This window comes from Orussus abietinus, unplaced genomic scaffold (assembly GCF_000612105.2).
Source record: "Orussus abietinus isolate OABI.00-Male unplaced genomic scaffold, Oabi_2.0 scaffold80, whole genome shotgun sequence".
In the NCBI taxonomy this organism is placed as follows: Eukaryota; Metazoa; Arthropoda; class Insecta; order Hymenoptera; family Orussidae; genus Orussus; species Orussus abietinus.
Window position 1 is genome coordinate 311,261 of NW_019394321.1, and position 22,040 is coordinate 333,300.

Genomic DNA, 22,040 nt, shown 5'->3' on the forward strand with positions numbered 1-22,040 from the left:
CGCGTTAAATAATAAATTCATCCGTTGGTGCATTCGTTCATCTCGACGGTAAAACGGAGCAGATGACGCCGCGCGACCGTTCACCGGTCGGCCCTAACCTCTAACGACCCGAATCGGCCGGTCGCTCCTGCTCCGGGATTGGCCAATCCTTTCCTTCCACCCGGAAGGATTGGCTCGACCTACCCCTGGGATTATTGCCCGGAATATCGTTCCTCCGTCCGCGCGCGGAAAAAGAAATTCGTTTAATTTAACAATTGCGTCGATTCGATTAAATATCGTTCCGCGCGCACCTTTGGGCCAAAGTACGAGTAGTAAACGACCCCCCGCCAAGTGGCCGTTGTTCGTCGGTCAGTCCGCGATCGAGAATCGCCCGATCCTTTCTTCTCCGTCGCGGGATCGAGCCTCGGGATAATCCCTTGGAATCGTACCTCGCCCCGTGATACCCGAAAGGGGTGCTCGGTGCAACCCCGTCGCGGCGCTCGTCGTCATGCCGACAATGCGTGCGCCGACAAAGACAACGTCGAAAATTTCCGCGGATCGATAAATGCAAGAGCCGTATATCGCATCATTGTTCTCCAGCGGGCGCGTTCGACGTCGTGCCGCGCTGACTTTTCCTTTCTTCTCCAGAAAATCGAGAGCATGCTCGAGCCGTACGCGAGGGTCCGGCACGCCTCGTCGAGATGCATCTCATCGGCATGCGCCATTCGGAACGACGCCATTGTCGCGTCGTTTGTCCATTGTCTTCCTCGTCCCCGCGCCAAGATCCGGAAGAGAGGACTCCCGAGGAGGAGGAGGATGATCTCTAATCGATTAAGAGCCCCCGGACGAGATCTCTTCCGGTCCCCTGCGCGAATTTACCCCGTGAATGCCGTTTCAATTTTTTCGTTCCTCCTTTTTACGCCCTAACCTAACCTAACCGCGAGCAGTATTACGTCTTCGTACGTTACTATCGATAACCTCGCCGCGATGCGTCGTATGTATTAATTTATCAGAATTTCGTGGCAACGTTTCCACCCCTCGGTCGTTATCCGGAGGGTGAATGTCGTCGTTACGGGGCGATTTCACGCGTCTCACCTCCCGGGGGGGCAAAAAAGCCGAGATCGCCCGAATTCTGCGGGGTTGTCGGGCAAAAACTGGATTACCGGTCGAGTATCTTGAGTTCCTCCCCCTTTGCCACTTCTGGGCTCTCCTGCAACCCCTGTTTGCGTTTTCCCTCCGAGTTGCCCTCTTTTCCCCGGTTTTCCCCGGTTTTCCCCGGTTTTCCCCGGTTTTACTCGGGCACGTATCTTTCTAATCTCCCGCGTCTCGTTTCGCCCCTCTTCCGGCGTTTCTCTCGGATCTTTTTTCCGCTCCCTCCTCGATTTACCTAATGGCCAATTATTGCTTAATTCTGGGGGACACGAAATTATTTGAAAATGTCCGATTCATTTCATTTATTTCCATTTAATCGTGAGACTCGTCGCATTTTATTACCGATTCAATAATCATGACCCGCGCGTTTCCCTTGAAGTTGACGCCGATGCGTGTCCTTTTTAATACAGAGAATTAATTAATTTGGATAACGACTTAATTCGTTTGAAGTTAATTCCTGTTAAATAAAATTCGAGAGTCCTCAGGAGGGCGTCTAGATTTCTTGGCTCGTGGAATATCTCGTTTCCCGCCGTTTATCAATTATCGGCCGTAATAATAATCGCTCCAATTAGCAGTTTTATCTCGGAGCTAATGATCTACGCATTCCTGCCCGGAATTTGCGCGCAAAACGGGCTGGACTGGCCGCGCGAACTTTGCGGTTAAACGGTCCGAATTAACGATACCTGTTATTCCAAGCGCGGTCGTAATTAATTATTAACGCGTCTATTGTTGCACCCTACATTCTGCTCTCAAAGCTAGGCGAGAGGGACGAGGAGGAGATTATAATTGAACGTTCTTCCCGCGTCCATAGTCCGGGACCGGTTATGGAATTTTCGAGAAGTAGAACGCGATGATTATTGGACCATGGTCCGTATAATTAGCGGGTCCTCTCTTAATTAACCGACTTTTCTCGACGCGAACTTCCGACCGCGCAACGACGTGCACGCTCGTCCTCCGAGGATGAGCCTTTTGAGAAGAGGAGACCGATAACCAGTTCGAAACTGGTTCCGCGATTAAGGAGATGCGTGGGACACGGCCGACGAGGACGGGATGCGGGGATCCTTACGGCCGGAATGCCCCGGCGAGGAGATTCTCGGAAATTAAATTTCAAAATTAACTATACCATTTGATCATAAATTAACTATATCATTTATCATCGTTAAATGCCGATGATGTAAAGAGGACATTTTCGTGGCCGATCGGGGAAAATTCTCCTCCGCGAGAGATAAATATCATCCGGCGCGGCGGATAGGACGTCGTCGTAATTAGCCGTAATTAAAATTGACCGGGACTCCCTTTGGAAGGGCTCCCGAAGGCTTTGGCGACGAACGGGCCTCATTATCGACACGAGGAACGAGGCAAAAACTCGCCTTCCGCCTCTTCAGGGTCGGGACGAATGGCAACATAAATTACGATCGAGCCGTTCCGAGCGATTTACAACGCGCCCGGAGCGTCCTCGCCGCCTTGTAAATCATCCAAAATGTCCGGTCGGATGCGCGATGCATCGGCCATGCCGAGAAAAAGTCTCCTTACGGGACGAGGAGCCAAGGCCCCGATTAATTGCACCTTCCGTTGCAGCTCCGACAGGAGTAAGCCCTCCGGATGCCCTTTCGATGCCCTTTCGGTGCCCTCGATACCCCGGTTCGATTTTAATCCTCGGTCACCCCGAGCTACCGAATTCGAAAACCACTTTTACGTTCGACTCCGTTAAATCTCGTACGATTTTAATATACCGAAATTACGAATTTGCTGTAACGAATTAAATTAACCCGCAATATTTGTCGCGACTTACTATTTTTTTTTTTTTTTTTTTTAACAGCGACAGGCGAAATTCACCGTTACATTCAATTGCACGAATTACGTCGCACCTCGAGGCGTTACCGGAGTTGGGTTTTAATTGCACCCACCGTGGCAGGAATTTTGCGGGTAATTCCCATTCGCGGGATCGCAAAATGAATTGCTTTTGGGTGGATTCGTCATTTTGGTCGGAAAATTTAAGATATTCTGCGGTGTATTTAAATTTCAGGGATTTTTATTAATTGTAAGGGTATTACGCGTAATTACGAGAGGTATTTAAGTGTCCCGCTTTATAGGGATTTTTCCCTTTCGAGCGATCGGACCGAGGTGGAGGGCAACCCGTTCGCACGTGCGCACGTCGGCTCTCGTGATTCGTGAATAATGCGTGCTCTGGTACATTTGGCTTCGCGGGGGGTCCGAAAGCTCCGCCGAATGAATCTCTAATAGGTTTTCACGCCGTGCGAGGGGAAAGCCGGACTACCGAGGCGCCATATTCGCTATTATCTCCGTCTCGCCCCACGTAACCCATAAGCCGAAAATGTAGAGAATGTAAACGGCATCGAGGATTACCGCTCCGCGATGGCTGCGGCTTCCTCTTTCGGTGCCCAAAGGTATTCGAAAAGATCGCGTATCTTCCCCGAAGCGGAGAAGGAAAGGTCTTCGATCGCTCCCCGGTCGGCGGCGAGGACTCAATTTGCAGGTACACGAAAGTGATTTTATCCGGGGCGTTTACTTTAAGTGGAGCCGTTAATCCCCGAATCGTGGAGTCCGTGGCAACACGGCGACCTCCTGTTTTCCTTGGGCGACGTAAGCTCGCGCGAGATCGTCGGGTTACGAGCGGATCGATCCGAATAGATCCGAATCGATCGATCGGTCGCGCGGCGTCGCCGGAGACCGCCTCCGGTAATCGCTAAATCCGTGGACAACGATCCAATATTTAGGAGCTCGATCAAATTGAATTTCGGAATTGCCGCCTCGAGATTATGGCCTCGGCGAGCTCACCCTTTATTGCCCTCGTCGGCGGTCCTCCGGTCCTCCGTCTTTGCGGTCGCGCCAGAGAAGACCGGATACCGAGGACAACGGTTCTTTGATTCAATGAAAACGATCTCCTTGAACGATGCTTATTTGGATCGAGTGATCAAACGGGAGAAAGAACCACTATTTTACGGGGAACCGGAAAGTCGGCTGTTCAAATTTCATTTCTATCTTCTCGTTCAGCCCCGCAATTCGCGATCTTCAAAGTCGCGTGGCCGTGTAACCGATAATTGCGGAACGGACCGTTCCCTCGTCCTTAGCGAAGCTCGAGCTTACTTTTCCGCAATTATGGCAATAACGGAGATCCTCTGCTTTCGGAAAGTACATCTTATATTTACGAGAAGGCTACTCAACGTACAATAAATAGTCGACGAATCTGGACGGATCGAATGGAGTAGAACGAAAGCAGGATTTTCCCATCGCTGCTATCAAGGGAGATCGCTCGAAGATTACTCTGGTACGCGTACCGTCGTTATTACGCAGTCAATAGACCGCACTTTCCCGACCAATGGTGTGTCTACTGCCGATTGAAATCGATGTTCGATACATTTTCTTTTCCATTCGCCCACCCTCTTCCCGGTTCCGATCGTAACTCCGGAATAGCGTTTCGTCCTTCCATTTTTTCATCGCATAAATTACGATCATCCTCGATTATCGGTACACCCGAAATCGTCAATTTCCCTTATTAAATAGAAATACCCCGGATTGTTCTTAAATTCTTGAAAATGAGTCCCGCCTAATCGTGGATTTTTACAATTTCGTCTATGGAGAGAAGTGAAAATTTCGACGTTGGTGCCTTAATTAAATTTCTGACGGTCATTAATTCGAGCGAAATTGGTCCCACCTAATTAGGATTTTTTATAATTTCGTCCCTGATGAAAAGTGAGAATTCGACGTTGGGGCCCTAATTAAGTTTATCACGGGCATTAATTCGAGTTAATCGGGCAGGCCAGACGCCTAATTGCTGCTCGATCGACGACTCGTAATTCGAAGTCACGGATACACAATAGACGGCGATATTTATGCCCGGAAGTATCGATCGGCAGGTGGAGGCCGGGTTTATCGGAGGCCGCAACCGAACATATCGGTGATTATTATGGAATCGCAATTAGTCTCCCTAAAATTAAGGCTGACCAAGCGTTAGCTGCTAATCCCAAGTGTAGGTGTGCGGTTAGTTACGTAGGTATTTGCCGTACCTACATATGTCGAAATATAGGAACACACGGGGAGGCCTATACGCGTAGCGAAGTAGTGGTCAAATATTTGGCCAAGTCTAGGCGGTAGCCAGAGGCTCTCCGACCACGATATCGACCCACATATCACCCAGGGTGTGGGGTATAATGTCGCCGTGAAAGTAACGGAGCTGAACCTCGACCGAACTTTTATACCGTGCCGATCGCCGACGCGCGCGATTCTTCAATTTCCAAAACGGTTAGTCTCGGAAAGCAGCCTCGATTCTCTCGTTAACGCAACCCCGAAACTCCGCGAAACAACCCGCAGGAGATGGAAAAGGTGGGAATTCTTCCGGGAAACGTTTACCGCGAGCCTCCTCGGGACCTGCCCTGGGAAAAATAGAGATACAGGGGAAAAACGTAAATTCTTTCTGGCGTCGCGATTAACGCAGGCAGGAGTCGTTCCAAAGTAATCGTCGCGCGTTGTTAACAAACAATTCCAGATGAGACGGAGCCCAAAGTGGATCCGGTCACGATAGTCGCGAGTCCCCCGAAGTACGGAGTGCGCGATGGACTTATCGACCCTCGCCGGAAATACTTGGAGCGTTCGCGCCGGCTACACCGGAAACGAGGTCTCCCATTCGCCAGGTGCGAGTCCAGGGGAAATAATCGAGCGCGGACGTCGCGGCGACGCGATGACGAATTGCCCTCCACGAGCCCTCTCCTCAAAAATGCGGCTTATCCAACGACTCCTCGTCGCGATCTCTCGTCACCGTCTTATCGATCGCGTCGAGCCTGGGCGAGAACGATTCGCGTCTCCGAAACAATGGGACGATCTGTCGATAAAACGATTCGCGAATGAAAACTGTCAAGAAAAAGGGACAGATCGGCCGTCGAGGGGCGGTTCGGCGGAAAACGTTTACGGAGGATATTGGACGCAACGTTTTTTCGCCTTAAAGTTTCTCATCGAATTCTGCATACAATTTCCAGCCTCCCTAACCCCTTTACAGATTCCATAAAATTCGGTACTCTTCTAAACTTACGTATACTTAAGAAACCAGAATTTTTTCGACGTTACTTCTAATCGCCCTAAATCCCTTAAATTTCTCCGACATTTTTATAAACATATTTGTAAAATCAATTACTCCTAGCAATTATTTTATAGAGGGCGGGTTCGGCGACAGGTTTATAGCGCCAACATCGACGACGGAGAAGAGCGTTAACAACTAATCCGGGCTATTTAAATTCATCCCTAATACCCAATTTGCAATTCGAGTCGGCCGTAGGAGACGCATCCCGCTCGCCGTGCGTTTCCATGCGCGCTCTTAATCCCGTATCGAATTCCGACCAGCGTCTTTGTCCGGTCATTAACGGATCCTAATCCAACGTGATCGGTCGGGGCCGCGGAGTCCCTAGATTTCCCTAGGAATCGCCGGCCGATCCGCGAGACCCGATTTTACGAGGGCTCCCGGGCCCCCCTCTAATTTATCTCGGCCTAATCTTCCGCATATGCCGGAGGTCGGCATAAACCCGGCATCCCTCCTCGTCCCATGATTCCACGTGGCCGTAACCGACGGAATTAAGGGCGAGAAAACTGGAAAGGGGTGCGCCACTCGAGGTCCCGACGCTAATTTTTCTAATTACTTCCCCGCTCGCTATAATATTTGCAGCAAGGCGGTCCTCAAATTCGCATCGAGGAAACGGTAAGGCGAGTTTTCGCGGTTCGCGACATCTCGCTCGTACGGCATACGAGTATGGCGTACTTATACTTGCTCCATTTAAAGTGGAGTACCTTTGACCGCTATTTTCGGTAAATGTTAATATCACCATTTTTAGAGGGGAATTAATGACGCTTTCATCGGCCCCGTACAAATTTATGAAAATTTCTTTACTCCATTCGGAGTGGAGCACTCGGGCACCGGGAGACAGTACCTTGATTTGAGTTCATTAAAAAATACGCGCACCTTCGGGCACTAAATCCTAGTTTTTATTAGACTTGCCCTGTACACACGTGCGGTATGTACACGTCTAAAACCTCCGTACACGTTCACCCGAGTTAAAAAAGCTCACGGTAACGAAGTAATCACCGCGGTAACCCAGCTTCACGGCGACGAAATTGGAGTGAATTTGGACACTTCCGAGTCGCGGGTAAACCGAGTCGATTTTAATGCCCCGCGAGACGGCGGAATTTTTCCGCGCTTTAATTGCGGGTACTCTCGGAGTCTCGAATTTTCAGGACGCGTCGAAAAATCGGGCGGAAGTAAACGCGGTTTTTTTCCGGAAAGGGGGGATTTCGCTTTCCGTCTTCCGGTGCCGAATCCTTCCCCCTTTCTCCCCATGAATTAAAGCCCCAAATTCGGTGGCCCACTTTCCGCTAATTGCGACCAGTTTTCTGGCTTATTGAATTTTCCGTGCGTTTCGCCGACTCTCGCGAGGACCGGTCGGCCTTCCCCCCTGGATCCGCGCCGACCGACCAATGGCCACCGCCCTGGAGCCGTTTTCCCTGGAGCCGCGCGCTTCGAAAATCTCGCGTCTCTCGTTTCAACGAAATTCACCGAAATTCACCGAAATTCGACTACTCCAGGAATTCCGGTTAAACCGGGCCGAACCCCAACTTTGATTACAGCGTAATGGATGTTTATAGTAACTTGCGGGGGGGCTTTAAAGATAAAAATATTAGCAATGTTTAATGGTTTTGGAATTTTCAGAGTGGCGGTTAATCGGGAAATCTTTATTTAGTTTCATTTTGAGTGAATTTAAGTGATCGCGATAATTTAAATTTTCTATTTGCCCCGTAACGGCCGGGCATCCGGCTTTTATTACGTTCTTTAGAATGTACGTAGATCGAACGACTCGCAAAGTCATCCGCTTGGTAGTTGCATCGAATTCGAGTTACGCCAGAAATCCCTTAAACGACGCGTACATTTGTACGATTTCGCTTGTAGAGCCGAGGAAGCCCTCTCGGAATCGCATTACGATCGGTTGGACGGTCTTTCGCAAACCTGTCGTTGTAAGACTGTCGGACGAAATTGCATTCCCTTGTAATCTCGTAGCCATTCTAGTTTCTATTACAAGTAACGCCGGGCAGGCGCTCGTGGCGTTTAAAGAGTCTTACCGGCGCTCAAAGAAAGCCGCACGTCGAGTGCACTCGTTGCCCTCCGTACCTACCTTACCGCATACGCAAATATAACCATTCTCCCTTTCCCTCGATTTTTTCACCTCGTCACTTATCAACCTTTGAACGTACACGAATTCACGCGAAATGCACCATTTCAACTTGCTATTTTCCGCGCCAACCCTCGGAAAAATTATTCACAGTTTTCATGCAAAATTTCACTTGCCACGATAAACTCGCAAACTCATCTCATATGTTCATTTATAATTTCGTAATTTCATTTTTCCGCGATGAAATTCACAAGAAATTTCGCTCTTGCCACGGGGAAGTTTAAAGAAATTTCGTTATCTCTAATGAATGCTCCCCGCGGTTGCATCCACGTTCGATACGCTTGCATTTACCCCATTAGTGCAGCCGGTAGGGGGGGAGCGAGACTTTGTCGGCAATATCGTTTACTGCTGTCAATGTAAATGTATATTTTTTTCCGTACGCGGGGAATTCGTGGAACGCGGAATTCCCGAGGAATTCGACCTGGAAATCCGCAATCTCGATGCAACGGGCGCACTCGATGACTCGAGCCCTGACCTTAGCAAATGCACTCCACGTTGCGTCGGTGCACTTTCTCGGTCCCTTCGCTCGAGGCGACGATCACGCGCGATCTTCTGATTCGTAGAGAGGGAAAAAGCCGAAGTAGCCGTTCAATCCCGCCGTGCGAGTTTCCGAGCGTAATGAGCAAGACCGTACTCCGACATTAAGCTGGCCACACACCTCGCGGCGCTCCGCAACATCATACTTTCGAGGCATTAAAGCGTTCCGCGTAGGGGCAAAAATCATTTTTACTCCGTGATCATCGCCCCGTCGATCACCGTCCCTTAGTAATAGTCCTGGAAACTACCGCCAACATTCCGCGCTATTAACGAAATTAACCGTAAGAAATTTGTGAAGGAACTTTGCTGGTTTAAAAACGCTGACCCGAAAAATTCGAAACCACTACGGTCATTCGGATAAATCGTGATCTTAAAGTTCGGTACGTTTGTATACATATGTTTTTGTGAAAATTACAATCATTTTTAACGGACCGAAGGGCTCCACCGCGTACCAGTATTTTTATTTATTTTTTTTGTCACGATTCGTTCTCACGTGAACATAATTTTCGATTATTACGTATCCGATTCGAAAAAAAATTTGGTTAGATACTCTTCAATAACTTGTTTTATTTTTTGAAAATTAAATGAAATTTAATTTTTGTTTCCCAAATTCTGAGGGATATTTTTCAGTTTATTACATTTATGGCGACGATAACGGCGGTCTCGGCTCTTCTTGCGGAAACGTAGAAAGGAGGGAAGGTTGCGTCGACGATATAGGTCACCGACTTTTACATTTCAATTAGCATTTGCATCTCAAAGGGCTGCGAGTGCGGAGTCGCCGTCGCGACGACCGCGGAGTAATCGCGGCGGCCGCGCCGGAGGCTCCGGCGCTTCCTGGCCGCCATTGTTTCCGCGGAATCGCGTCGTTCGACCAAATATAAGGAGTCGCCTGCTGAATATCGTCTCGTCGTTAATAATTGTACGGTCACTCGAACCGTTCCGTAAAGATACTTCAGACTCCACCGTAAAGCAAAGTAAGGATCGCTGGGGGTAACGAGAGATGGCGGCGAGAAATCCGTGCCAAACCCATGGAATAATTATACGAGTCGTCATAGAATTTCTTGTTAATATTCAACAAATCACAAACTACGAGTAGAATTCCTTGCACCCGAAAGATCACACACGGTGATAAGAGAAGATTAAAAATTGGGTTTTAAAAAGTTGAAAGTCGCGACTTGCCCTTCGAGGAGAAGCGCAGTCGCGGAGGTCGGTTATCCTCCTCGAGTCGGCCAACGGGGATTTGAGAATCCCCCTGCCGATAGTTGGTAGGAAGTCGTTCTTCGAATTTCGAGTTCCTCGTTAGAGGTTATGTTCCGTCGTAACCGGGTTGAGCCGCCCTTAAGCCGATCCGTCCTCTGTGGAGGGTTTCAACCCCGTTCAACCGCGTTCAAAGGATGGCTCGTCGAGCCCTTTAAACATGGATCTCCATCTCTCTGGAGAGATTATCCAGAAATGCATAAATTATCAAAGGACCCGACGCGCCGGCCTGCCGAGGATAAAGTGCCCCACGTGGTCCGCAAAGAACTCGGGCAGGGTTCGATCGTGACGTCACAAAAAGCTCGATAGTATAATTTATATTTTACTCGACATCTTTTATGGGGAAACAGGTGAACGGAGTCCTCGTTATTCCCTGTTTACCAAATGCTTCCGTCAATGCTTCGACTTTTAACGAGGTGATCGCGTGTCCCGACCCTCGCAATTACTGTATCGCTCTTACTTTCGGACTTGGCGGTGTTACCGCGAATTTCTCACGAAAAATTATCGGATCGCGTGCTCGCCGGATTATGACAGTCCATCGATTCGTTATCTCGAGTGAAGCCATCGTTCTCATTTCCCTCCATTTTTTTTTCTTCCTTTTTTTTTAATCCCTAGAACGCGTATAACCGCCTATCGCGTTATCGAGGAGCCGTTTCGCGGATACAAAATGGCGGACGTTATCGGATCGATCCTGGAAACCGCTTTTCCTGTTTCCTTTTCAATTTCTTCCCTCCCAGAAAAACCCAAACACCGTTTTTTCGAGGCTCCATGGGGATCGCGTTGCGTGCCTTGAAATTCAATCTCTCCCTCTCTCAAGATGGCATTTATATCGCGGAATTTTCTCAAAGCCCTCCTCTCTGATTACAGCCCATTGTCTGCGGTCCACCCTGAATATTTCACCTTATTGTTATTTCGCCATTCGAGCTGTCTTATTCCGCCCGGTTAAAAAAAGTCCGCAATATATTCTCAAAACCTTCGACATTTTATGTACAAGCGTTTCAACGTCACAAGCTGGCCTTAATTATTCCCAATGGATTACAAAATTCGATTCGTTACGTGTTAACCTAAATTTTCGTATAAAATGTATAATTTTGAGGGAAATTGAAATACAGTGCTTATTTATTGAATATTTGAAATCTTTTTCAGTGGGCATGTGCAAGACCGAGGGCGACTCGTTCGACGCGTTGTGCTACGTCGTCAGGTCCGACGAGATCCTGTACTCCATGTTCAGGCTGGACTCGAAACCGATCGCGTGTCCATTTAATGGGCCCCCCTTCACGTTTTCCTACAACCGAGGGGATTCCAAGGAGTGTCTCAACCCCGTCAGCCACGCGGAAAGCTGCACCGACGAGAGCAAGTTGCTTCTCAAGTACCAGGCCTGCCCCGACGTCGAGGGCACCGAGAGCAACAGTCAGTACTTTTGCTCATTCTTCTCCGACTCGTCGATCGATTCGTTTCTTGACACTTGACCACTTTTTGCCACCTTTTCGGTAGCATCGTTCAAACGTGCAGTGACCAAAGGAAAATCAACCGTTCGATGCTCTTATTTAGTTTATTTGCGAGAAGCAAAAGGCGAGATTTCTCGTTCGCCTTCTTTCTCGTGGCGGGAAGGAAATGGCAAAAACGTGCTTCCGGGGGAACAAATAGATTTACGGGAGGAATTTGACTGGAGGAGGCATCCCGTTTGTCGGTCTCCACGGGGAAGTAGCGAAACGTGTTCTTAAGCTCATTACCTCGCTAATGTAGGAAAGTAAGGGACTTCGATGGGTCTTAATGCACGTACCTCCCCCGACGGAAGGGAGGAGAGTCGGGAGGGAAACGTCTCGGGGAACGCCGGATCGTCGTCGCCGGAAAGCACTCTTGGCTCTAAACGAATTTCTATTAACAATGGCGGTTTAACGGGTAGTTAGAATAATAGGTCCTTTATATATCGAGCCGTGGCTCCGTTTGTCGTGGCATGCCTCGGGACGAAACCACACGCTCATAAAGTCCGCCTCTTAATACAACGAAATTACGTCAAGGGGCTTCGAAACGGGGACGTGCGTTATACGGGGTGTCCTCTTTCGGCTTTATTCCTCCTCTTAAATCCAGACGTTAAATCCCTCGTCGATGAATTTTTCCGTGGATATCCCGGAGACGGGGCGTCGATTTTTCTCCCTGGAAAAATGAGGAAGGAATTTTGCTTCGGTAATTAAAAAAAAAAGAGGGGGGGTTTAATTTTAACCGATCGAAGGGGGAAGTTTAATTGAACGGATGGAGTGAATTTTCGTCAGCGGGAAACGCGAAACCGCATCAGCTAAGAGGTGTCACTCCCTTAAAGCCCATCGGAGCTTTCATCGGTTTTAGGCAAAAGCCAGCTGTACTTATAAGACCCGCGAAAAACAGACTTTACGAGGGGAAATCGCGTAAAAGAACGGGTAATTCGGCGTTCCACGAGATGAGTCGTAAAGGCGCGATAAAGCGACCAGGCTGGTTGTCGCGAGGCCGTAAACTTAATATCGTTGGGTCGCAAGTCCCGGAAGGTCGTCAAAAAGAGAGAGCTTTGTCATTTCGCGGTAGCTTTTGGAGCTTGCAGCCCGCCCAGGGAAGCCCGGAAGATGGGGCTGAATTAAAACGGTGGGAAGAGTAATTATACGACGCGACCTGCCATTTCCCGCGATCTTTTCCTCCTTTTTCCCGCTACTTTGCGGAATTCGATCGCCAATCCGAAGTCTCGTAAAGTAAAGAAAGGGCAAACAATTTCTGGGGATTTTCTGCAGGAATTGCATGATTTATTTTTCATCTTCTTATCGGATTATCGTATTATCATATTATCATATTATCATATAAAACGCAGAGATTTCGGAAGAAAGTTATTTGCTTTTGTTTTCGAAAGAGGATTCGGAAATTCGAGGGGGTGTCGTTCGTTAAGCCGAAAAGAAAAGTGGCCCCGGGATCGAAGCGGAAGCATCCGCGGGCTTCTGTGGACTGTAGCTTGATAAAACAACGAAGAGACGCGCCCGTGGGGGCCTCATCCGGATCGAAGTCGCTAAACGGATTATAAAAGTAATTCAATTATCATTCTTTCACGGCGCGTCGACTCTGACAGGATTTCAGGTCTGAAATATCCCCCGCCTTTGGCGATCCGCGATCGACCTCCAAGGGAACGTAACCTCCAAATTTCCAAGCTTCTCGCTGATACGTGATTTTCATTTTTCATTCTCTGGCATGTTAACGGGAAAAAATCACGACAAAAAATGACAAGTTCGCGACAATATTTACTTGAAAAAAGAATCTATCCTCGAATACACGCATGGTCAAGGCACGACCGCTATAAATTAAAGAGACAACCGCAAACGCGTTCGACTCCTCGCGTTAAATAAATGGATTGAAAACTTGGACGACTTATTTCTTTGTACGTGTGTTAATTAACAATTGATTTTGCTCGATCCTCCAGCCGAAGAACTGCAGTGCCTGGCGACGTGGAAAGATGGCAGGATGAAATACCTGGTGGGGACCCTGAAAGTCTTCGGAAGAGGTGCCTTGGGCTACGAGAAATCTTACAGGTAGCGAAATTCGTTTCGACTCTTTGCGGTGTTTTTCGAGTTCCCACGATTTTCCATGCCGAAGGGCGGTTATCGTTAACGTTTGGACTCGACCGTTCGGGTATAGAACCAGTCCCCGAAATAGGAATTAATTAAGGAAGAATTAGAAGGCACCGGGGCGAGACCTGCACCCCCGAGTGAATTAGGAGAGTCCCCGCAATTATACAAATTACCGGCATCCCGGCACGATGGATCGATAAATGAAACAATTAACGACCCCGACTTCCGGTGTCCGCTGAGCCCCCTTCCGGGGATGGCCGGAAGTTTCCGGAATCGATAAGCGAAAACTCGATGGAACTTTCCCTCGCTTTTTTGCTCCGGTCCCTTGAAAGTTTCTGCCCCTTTCGGGAAGCTTCTCTTCCAGGTCCTTGCCCGTCAAAAATTCAGTAAACCATTATCTCGGGATTTTCGCCATCCTTCCGATGACTCTGAAAATTGAAAAAAATCAGATATTGACAATGGGAGCGATTCGTAATGATTTTTAGGGACCTTCCTTATTTTATCTCGCTTCTGGTGTTTCGACCGAGACGCGAAGCATTACATCGAAAACGTTGTCGAGTACCGAATTACCCTCCAAAAAATGAATCTCTCCCCAGTTATGATCGTGCGACAAAAATGAATTCATATCACGGATGTCCGATCCTCCTTTTATCTTGCTTCAGATGTTTCGTCTACGACGTGAAGCATCACGAGGGTCGGATAACTTATCAGCTCGCCGATTCGGGAGATCCGACATGCAACGGCCTGAATTCGGTCTCGGAGGGATCTCGAGCTCTGAAATTCACTAAAGGTACGTAAGGCCATTAATCGATCCCCCGAGCTTTTCGCCTCGAAAGTTGAGCCCAAAATCTATGCCGAAGTTCCTGCCGATGTTGCAGTGGACAGGGAGCACAGCCGCTGCAAGTATCCTTCCTGGGTGACCCAACACCACGACTGGCACTCTTTGGACGGCTCGAGGAGCTACCATTTCACCAGTGGAAACGCCACGTTGAAAGTGACGCTACAAGACAACACCGGGGACGTCCCTTACGAGGAGAAAATCGTCTGTCACAATCTGGAGAACGACAACGTGCAAGGCCACAGAGTGAAGTTGGTCGCGCACTTCACCAGCGGCTGGTAAGTTACGACCTCGAAAATTACCGATATTGGTCGCAATTAATTTACCTTTAAATGTGACATCAATCGCAATTCATTTATCCATAAACATGCAATCATTCTAAAGAAACGTGTACCCGGAAATATCGAAGGGAATCGATGAGTCATTTTCAGAGGAAGTTTGTTAAGCTCGTCGAGGTAGTCGTAAGGGGATGTCCGTGCTTTTGAAGCTTCGTTCTTACGTTCGTTATTTCGATTACAGCGACAGTGGTTACGTCTGCATGATCTTCCACAGAAGGGACGGCCATGTAATCGAGCTGCAGCAGTCGAGTAAGTTTTCGATAACGCCCTCAATGCAATACCGTCGATAGGGATTTTTGGAAGTAGGTTGCTTCGAGGCAACCCGATCGCTCTTATCTAATCGGATTTCCCTGTACCGTTGCAGATCAAAAAGCAATTATGCCAGACGAGGCGTGCACCTTATCGGATCCGTCATTAATGCCATACACGACCCTGATAAGTAAGCCCATCGTTGTATTACTTTTTCAATGGTCGTTACCTCCTGAAACTAAAATATGTCATGGAAAATAATCCACGCTAATGGATAACGTGGTTGAATTAATTTTTTTTAAGTGTAAAAAAATTCAACGGGATCGTTAATGTACAATTAATGACCGATTGAATTTTGTTTACAGCTTCGACGCTTCACCAAAGAAAGTGTCCTCAGCCGGGGAGATATTCGATCCTAGATTTTGAACAATCGCGAGTCTTGTCCACGATGTCGAGGAGACATCGACGCGGGGTCAAAATGACAAGACCGGTCGAAAGAACGGCATGGCAAGAAGAAAGCGACGAAGAGGACTGCAGAAATACCGATATTCAAATCGGTTGCAGCACGCCTGGCCAAAATGAAATGATCATAGCCAACACGTGCGAACGCGAGGAAGTGGGTGAGTTATAATTACGATTGCCTGTACGATCGGTACCGAGGTAAAGTTCATATGTCAATAGACATCGAGGGGATCGGGTGTTATCGATTGCCCGTTCGATCGCTGCCGAATTCGCCAACGAATTACTTTCAACCGAGACATCGGGGCGGAATCGACTCCCCGATTAAACAAATCAATTCGCCGGCGAATTAGCCAATCACCCCCGGCCGCTAATATTATTAAATAAATCGAAGGTGATCGATAACCAATTCCAAGCCGATTACTCGCGTAAAGTAATCCGATAAGTATGTCGAAACCAGTAAACCGATTGAAAATAAACGAGCGATCCCCAAGCCGATTACTCCGTTCGCGGTAATCGTTTAATCAATCGATAGGCCGATCAATCGAACGATCGATCGGGGTCCGTCTCACCCCTAAAAACTTTCCTCTCGGTTGATTTTCGAGTAACTCCCCGGGTTTCGAATCGGCACCGTTAATTATAAATCCGATTAACGTCCGTCTACTCTTTCCTTACTTTCGATTCTTCCTCCACTTTCGTATCGTTTTTCACCATCGGATTCATTTGAACTCGCGGGAACAAACCCTGAAAATAATATCACTACTGCAAATTTGTTTATACAATTAATATTTAGATAATCGGCAGTAGCGAAGAAGAAAAAAAAACTTGTTGTATAAATGGACCCGAAGCCATTCGTGACCGCCAGGGTACGTGTACACGGGGGTACCCGTAACGTAAATGCCGATCCGCTTTGCAGCGTACTCCTGTCACGGCAGCTGGGAAGAAAAGGGAACATGGTACACGATAGTCTCCCAAAGGAGCACAGAGTTGACAGTGGGCCTTGGACAGACGTTTTGCTTCTCCATGCGCATGGCCGATGCCATGGAGAAATTATCCGCCAGAGGAACCAGGCTCCAGCAACGCGAACAAGAATTATGGCTGACGAGACCAGCTCGCACTTGTCAGAGAGAAACGGCCGATCAATGGACTTACAGGCTAGCCAGCCAAGGTAACCAACAGCCCCTCTTGGTATCCGATACAACGAGTCCATCCCCTCGTTTCTCCTCCCTACCCTGCAAAGAGATAAAAGTACAGTTCACATTTATTTCCGATTACAGGTGTCTGCGAGGACCTGACCAAGGCAGCCTCCAGCGCGGCATCCTCGTCGTCGTTGTCGAGAGTCTCGCTGGTGTTGTCGGCAGGTGCGGCGCTCTTGTGTATTTTGCTCTCGAGGTGATGTGCGTCGACGGCCGTGAACCCCGCTCGCTACGTCAAACCGGAGGCGTGAAAAGATACGAACGGATCATCGAATATCGGTCACTCGTCGAACTACGACCAACAGTATTTACGCGTCCCTTTGGCGAAAGCTAATGGAAGTGGGACGTCGCCCCCGCCGTTTGGGGGGTCAACGATGGAGGTCGGGGGACTTCGGATCGCCAAGGTCCGGACCACCGTTGACGGCATGGCGCGGAAAGACCCGCTCACAGGCTGTTGCGCTTCGTTTTATTTTTCTACGCGTCTTGTCTGCGGGTCGTGACGGAAAAGACGGATACTCGTTGCCCGCATCATTTACCGATAGTCGTTACCTCGTTTCCATTGCTCTTTGCGAGCGTCCTTAAGCGGCGAGGACGTAAAGGCTTGCACGGACATCTCGAGTAGCGGTAACGATAGGCACGGCGGTAAGAATCGATGCAAACTGCCGAAATACGACGCCATTTGACATTTTCGCGGTACCGTTGCCAGAGGTAGCCGCGAAGACCTTAAGGTGACGCGAAGATGGCATCGAAGGAGCCTCGTTCGTGAAACTTTTCTCTGAACTGGGCTTACCGAATCGTTTTACCGAACTTTACCCCGTCAATATGGAAGCTATAAGGCAGGTCCCGACCGCCATGAAATTTCATTCTTTATACAACATTTTTTAAATGTCTACAAACGAATTAAAAAAATTTTAATTCACGGGGGTCAGGATCTCCCTTCCGGCCTCTGTATCTACGCTGTAAAATCTGAAACGATTCGGCACATCCGGTACGAAAAAAAAAAAAGTTTCACAAAGGAGAGCTCCTCCACGCCACCCAGTACTTGACATTTCGCGTTGGATTTGGTCACGTTTATTTACCTTTACGCGTTCCTGTCGAGTAAAAGGGAGATTACGGGAGTCTCGCGACGTCGAGCGCGGAAAAGGGGGGCATTTTGTTACATCGAGTCGGTCGTGGAATTGAGGCGACAGGCCGTTGTGCCTTGCGAAGCGTACGTTTTAGAAGTGCGGGGTTACTTCGCTTGCCTACGGAATGAAGGGATAAATCGCGACAACAGTCTTTGAATGCGAGCCGTTCCGGGGTTTAAGTGCTACGAGTTCGTGGGTATTTAAAGGCCGCTGTAAATATAATCAGGGTATGGTGGACGAGGTTCCGACAAGGCTAATCAGGAGGGGACTTAAAACAATGAGGATTTCGAGTAACTAGGTAGGTTAGGTTCTCGACTGCCAAGTCGGAGGCGAGGGGCGGAAACAATTTTTATTCTCTAGCTAGTTGCACATGTGTATATAATAATTTAAATACTGTATAAAGACTGTTTTTAAGAAGTGAAACTAATGTACATGCTGCCTAAAGGCCTTTGGTTGGTGGTCGCTTGTCCACTGCAAGGTGCCTGGAGTGCATTTTCATTTCTCGAGGTACTTCGTGTGGAAATTCTCAAGTATTAAAAGCACCGAGGGGCTGTTCGCTCGGAAATCGGTGAAAACCATTCCTTTCCTTCAAAACCGATTGCCTTTGATTCGATACGACAAACGGAGACGCGATTCGGTAACGAGCGGGGACGCAAAAGTGACGTCCGAGGGGTCGATCGTTCGTGAAATTTTTCTCCGGACCTGGGGCACCGAATCTTTTCACCCTTTACAACGTAAATATGGAGACTATAAGAAAGGACCTGGCATCCATGAAATTTCGATTTTTTTTTTCCTAATTAGTTAAATGTTTTATACAACGTGACGCTTTATGGATGTCAAGACCTTCCTCGTAGTTTCCGTATGCGCGTTGTAAACGATGAAACGATTTGCTACTCCTAGTTCGTTTCGTAAGAAACGTTTCATAAACGAGACCTCTTTGACGCCACCTTCGCGTCACCTTGAAATCGTGACAATATTTCAGTTATTTCCGACTTCCAATAATTTCTGCACGTTGACGATGTCCACGTGATTTGTAGTTTTAAATCCATGATTTCCCGAGTAAACGGCCCCTCGGAATGCGCACTACGAGAGCCAAAGGCTTCGGACGCGGTCCTATCGCCGGCAACCCCTGTGGTCCTTCTCTTTCGTTTCTCTCTCTTTCTCTCCTCTCCTCTCTCCCTTTTTAAGAAACTCCGACGAGTCAACTGTACTTATTAAGCATGCTGCTTTACGTCCCCACCCCGGAGCGAAGGGACGTTACAACCGCCCCTTGCACTTCCGCTATACATTTTTCAATTCCGCGAGTCGTCGTCGGTTTCAACGTGTCTAAATAATCCCAATCGATGTCCCGTTTTCTCATTGTCACGACTGTAACGAATTATCACAGAGATGGATGTAATATTTCTTAGTTTCGGTCATTAAGCTCCGGGGTGGGCGGCACGTAGAAAAGCACGAGCAGCGCAGCCAAAAACGATGTTAAGGTGATGCGAAAGTGGCGTCAACTAGGTCTCGTTTGTGACTTTTCTCCAAACTGAGGGTACCAAATCGTTTCAACATTTATAATGTGAATATGCAACGTATGCGTGCTGCAGGGGAGGTCCCGCCACCCATCAGATTTCAATTTTTTTTTTTTAACATTTGTTCAAAATTTTGTATGAAAAATGAAATTTGATGGGGTCAGAACCTTCTTTATAGCTTCCACATTCCCGTTGAGGAATTCCGAGCTGAGGAAACAATTTGATACACCCCGGAAAAAGTTTCACGAACGATCGACCCCTCGGATGCCACTTTCACGTTCCTGTAAGCTCTGAACCGTTTTAAAAAGTGTACATATTAGGTATCTCTCAGTCGGTGGTCTGTGTTCCGGGCTTTGTAGCACGTAAAGGTTCCATCAAATCTGTAAATTGACGTCCTAGCATAATTCCGTAACGAATAATTCCCCGAGTGGCGGAGAGCTCCTGCAGTGGCAAAAAGGTATATATCCTGTCCTGTAAAAGAGGCATGTACAATGTCTCTCTAAAGAGACTGCCTTCAGGCTGAAGGACTGCAGTCCGCTCCTGCGCAACGGCGACCGTGTCGTATAAAATGGATATTTTTACAAAAAGTTATAACATGTAACACGACCGAGGCATCTCGACCCTTCTTTCTTCCCTTTCCATTTTTTTTTTCTGCCTTTTACTCTTTCTCCCTCTTTCCCTCTGTACAGTGATAAAAGTAACTTTACCACTTTAGGATGTGCCCGGAAAACGGGCGCTACGGGCGATGTAACTGTAATGCAGCTGAAAGTTTCTCAGCGGGGAGGAAAGGGCACATGCAGCCGAGAGAATTGTCAGGCTGTATGGAGAGCAATCGCGACTTTTGCCGTTTAAGATTTAGCGCTTTTTTCAAATCATTCTGCTTTTCCTTCGCGGCCGTGTTATCGTTTTAAGGCTTTCGACTTTTTGCGATCTTCCATCTTCAATTAAATCGCGCGATAAAACAGAAATTACTATTTGAAGCGCGATTACCGTTTAAAAATACGGATCAAAGTCTGGCGCTTTAAAACTTGGGAACGTGGACGCGAAGGAAATACAACTTTATTTCAAATCAACGCATCGAATCTTGAACGACAAAACCTGTAATTACTTTCCGGACAACCTGATACAAGGAACAAACGTGTAAAGAAACTAAAAAGGTGTGGGTAAAGTGCCACTGTCAGACGCTCCATTAAGTGATTACCTAATTACAAAAACTAAACGGATGAAGAAAAAAAATGGAAACCACAGAATTAAACTGAGCAAAAAGTATATACGTATATATATATATACATGTATGTATATATACATATGTTTTTTGTTTATCACTGTGATGATTACACGATTATTATAAATATTAGAGGTTAAGGCGATTTGAGTGTTGTTTTTCTTGCCACCGTATAGGAACGAGGTATGGATTAATTGTATCCTAAGGGTTTCGGGGCTTTTAAGGAAATCGTACGTGGGCTTCTGCTTGCCTACATTATTACTTTCGATCTAATTATGTCATTAATGGACTATGTATTATATTGCAGTACTCGTAAGGGATGAGAGTCGAAGCTAACGTCTAGCAACATGCAGATACATTATCGGTTCGTTATTACGCGATTAGTTTCTTAATGCATGAGAGAGGCGATGGGAGTCAGGGAAAGAGAGCGTGACTAACTTTTTCTAATCGTATTAGAGGAAGAATGCGGTGCGAAGATATCCTGGATACGATAGATTTTTCATATCGAGAAAAATCGACTTCCCCCCCGTTCACCCTTTAACGTTTCCACGTTTCATGCGCATAGGAACGGGCACACGGATGTTCAGTGAATATTTTTATGAGCGTACCTATTGTATTTCCAAGATGTTTTGTATGGCATTCGCTGAAGGCATCGTAATAATAATATTTAATAGTTTACTTTTTAGGTCGAGCGGTGTACTCGTTTCTTCGCCAAAAGGTATTCTTATGCGTTCGTTCTCAACTTTCATTGCGCGTGGATTCCCCGCGTTACAAGTTGAGCGACAGAGATTTCTTCTGAAAATGTTTGGCCGATCTCCGACCTGCGGATTTTTTATCCTTTTTTGAGATTAAGGAGTAAGTTGAGATTTTTCCCGCGAACCAATGAATCGACGTTCCCAACCGGTGGGAACGTCGCGGACGACCCCACGCAACGATCTACATTCGAGCTACAGTCTATTCGACCTGGCTACTTACGTTTGCCAATTTTTTAACAAACGCAAAAGCCACTGAGTAGCCTTCTGTATCTTCGATCTCATATCTGCCTTTTCCAGACGCTAGCCGTTCAACTTGTTTATTACACGGTACCACTGTAAGTGCCAGTCAGTGCTGATTGTCACGATACGAGCTAGCATCATGTGTAATGTTCATTATTATATTTTGAATACGAAATATATATATTGAAAAGAAACCTCTCCCCTTTGCCTTTTTCTCGCTAAGGACCGCTTTGAGGCGACGCGCCGAAAAACTTGATCGTCGTTGGTAAAAACGAGTCCTTCCGTCGGATATACCATCCAAAACGGAACGTAAAATGGACTCAAAAGATACAATTTCCTTCGTTCCGCAGGAATCGAA

At 47.5% G+C, this 22,040-nt stretch overlaps 1 protein-coding gene across 1 annotated transcript in view; it reads left to right on the forward strand.

Moving 5' to 3' along the window:
- The window catches only part of LOC105694504, a 153,234-nt gene extending 131,362 nt beyond the window's left edge, over positions 1–21,872 (forward strand). The window contains exons 5-13 of the mRNA XM_023431775.1: positions 11,301–11,564; positions 13,591–13,699; positions 14,401–14,528; positions 14,599–14,854; positions 15,096–15,163; positions 15,279–15,353; positions 15,529–15,783; positions 16,539–16,790; positions 16,900–21,872. Of these exons, the coding sequence (XP_023287543.1) occupies positions 11,301–11,564; positions 13,591–13,699; positions 14,401–14,528; positions 14,599–14,854; positions 15,096–15,163; positions 15,279–15,353; positions 15,529–15,783; positions 16,539–16,790; positions 16,900–17,018 (1,526 nt within the window). The 3' untranslated portion in view covers positions 17,019–21,872. The remainder of the gene's footprint in view (positions 1–11,300; positions 11,565–13,590; positions 13,700–14,400; positions 14,529–14,598; positions 14,855–15,095; positions 15,164–15,278; positions 15,354–15,528; positions 15,784–16,538; positions 16,791–16,899) is intronic.
- The last annotated feature ends 168 nt before the right edge of the window (positions 21,873–22,040 follow it).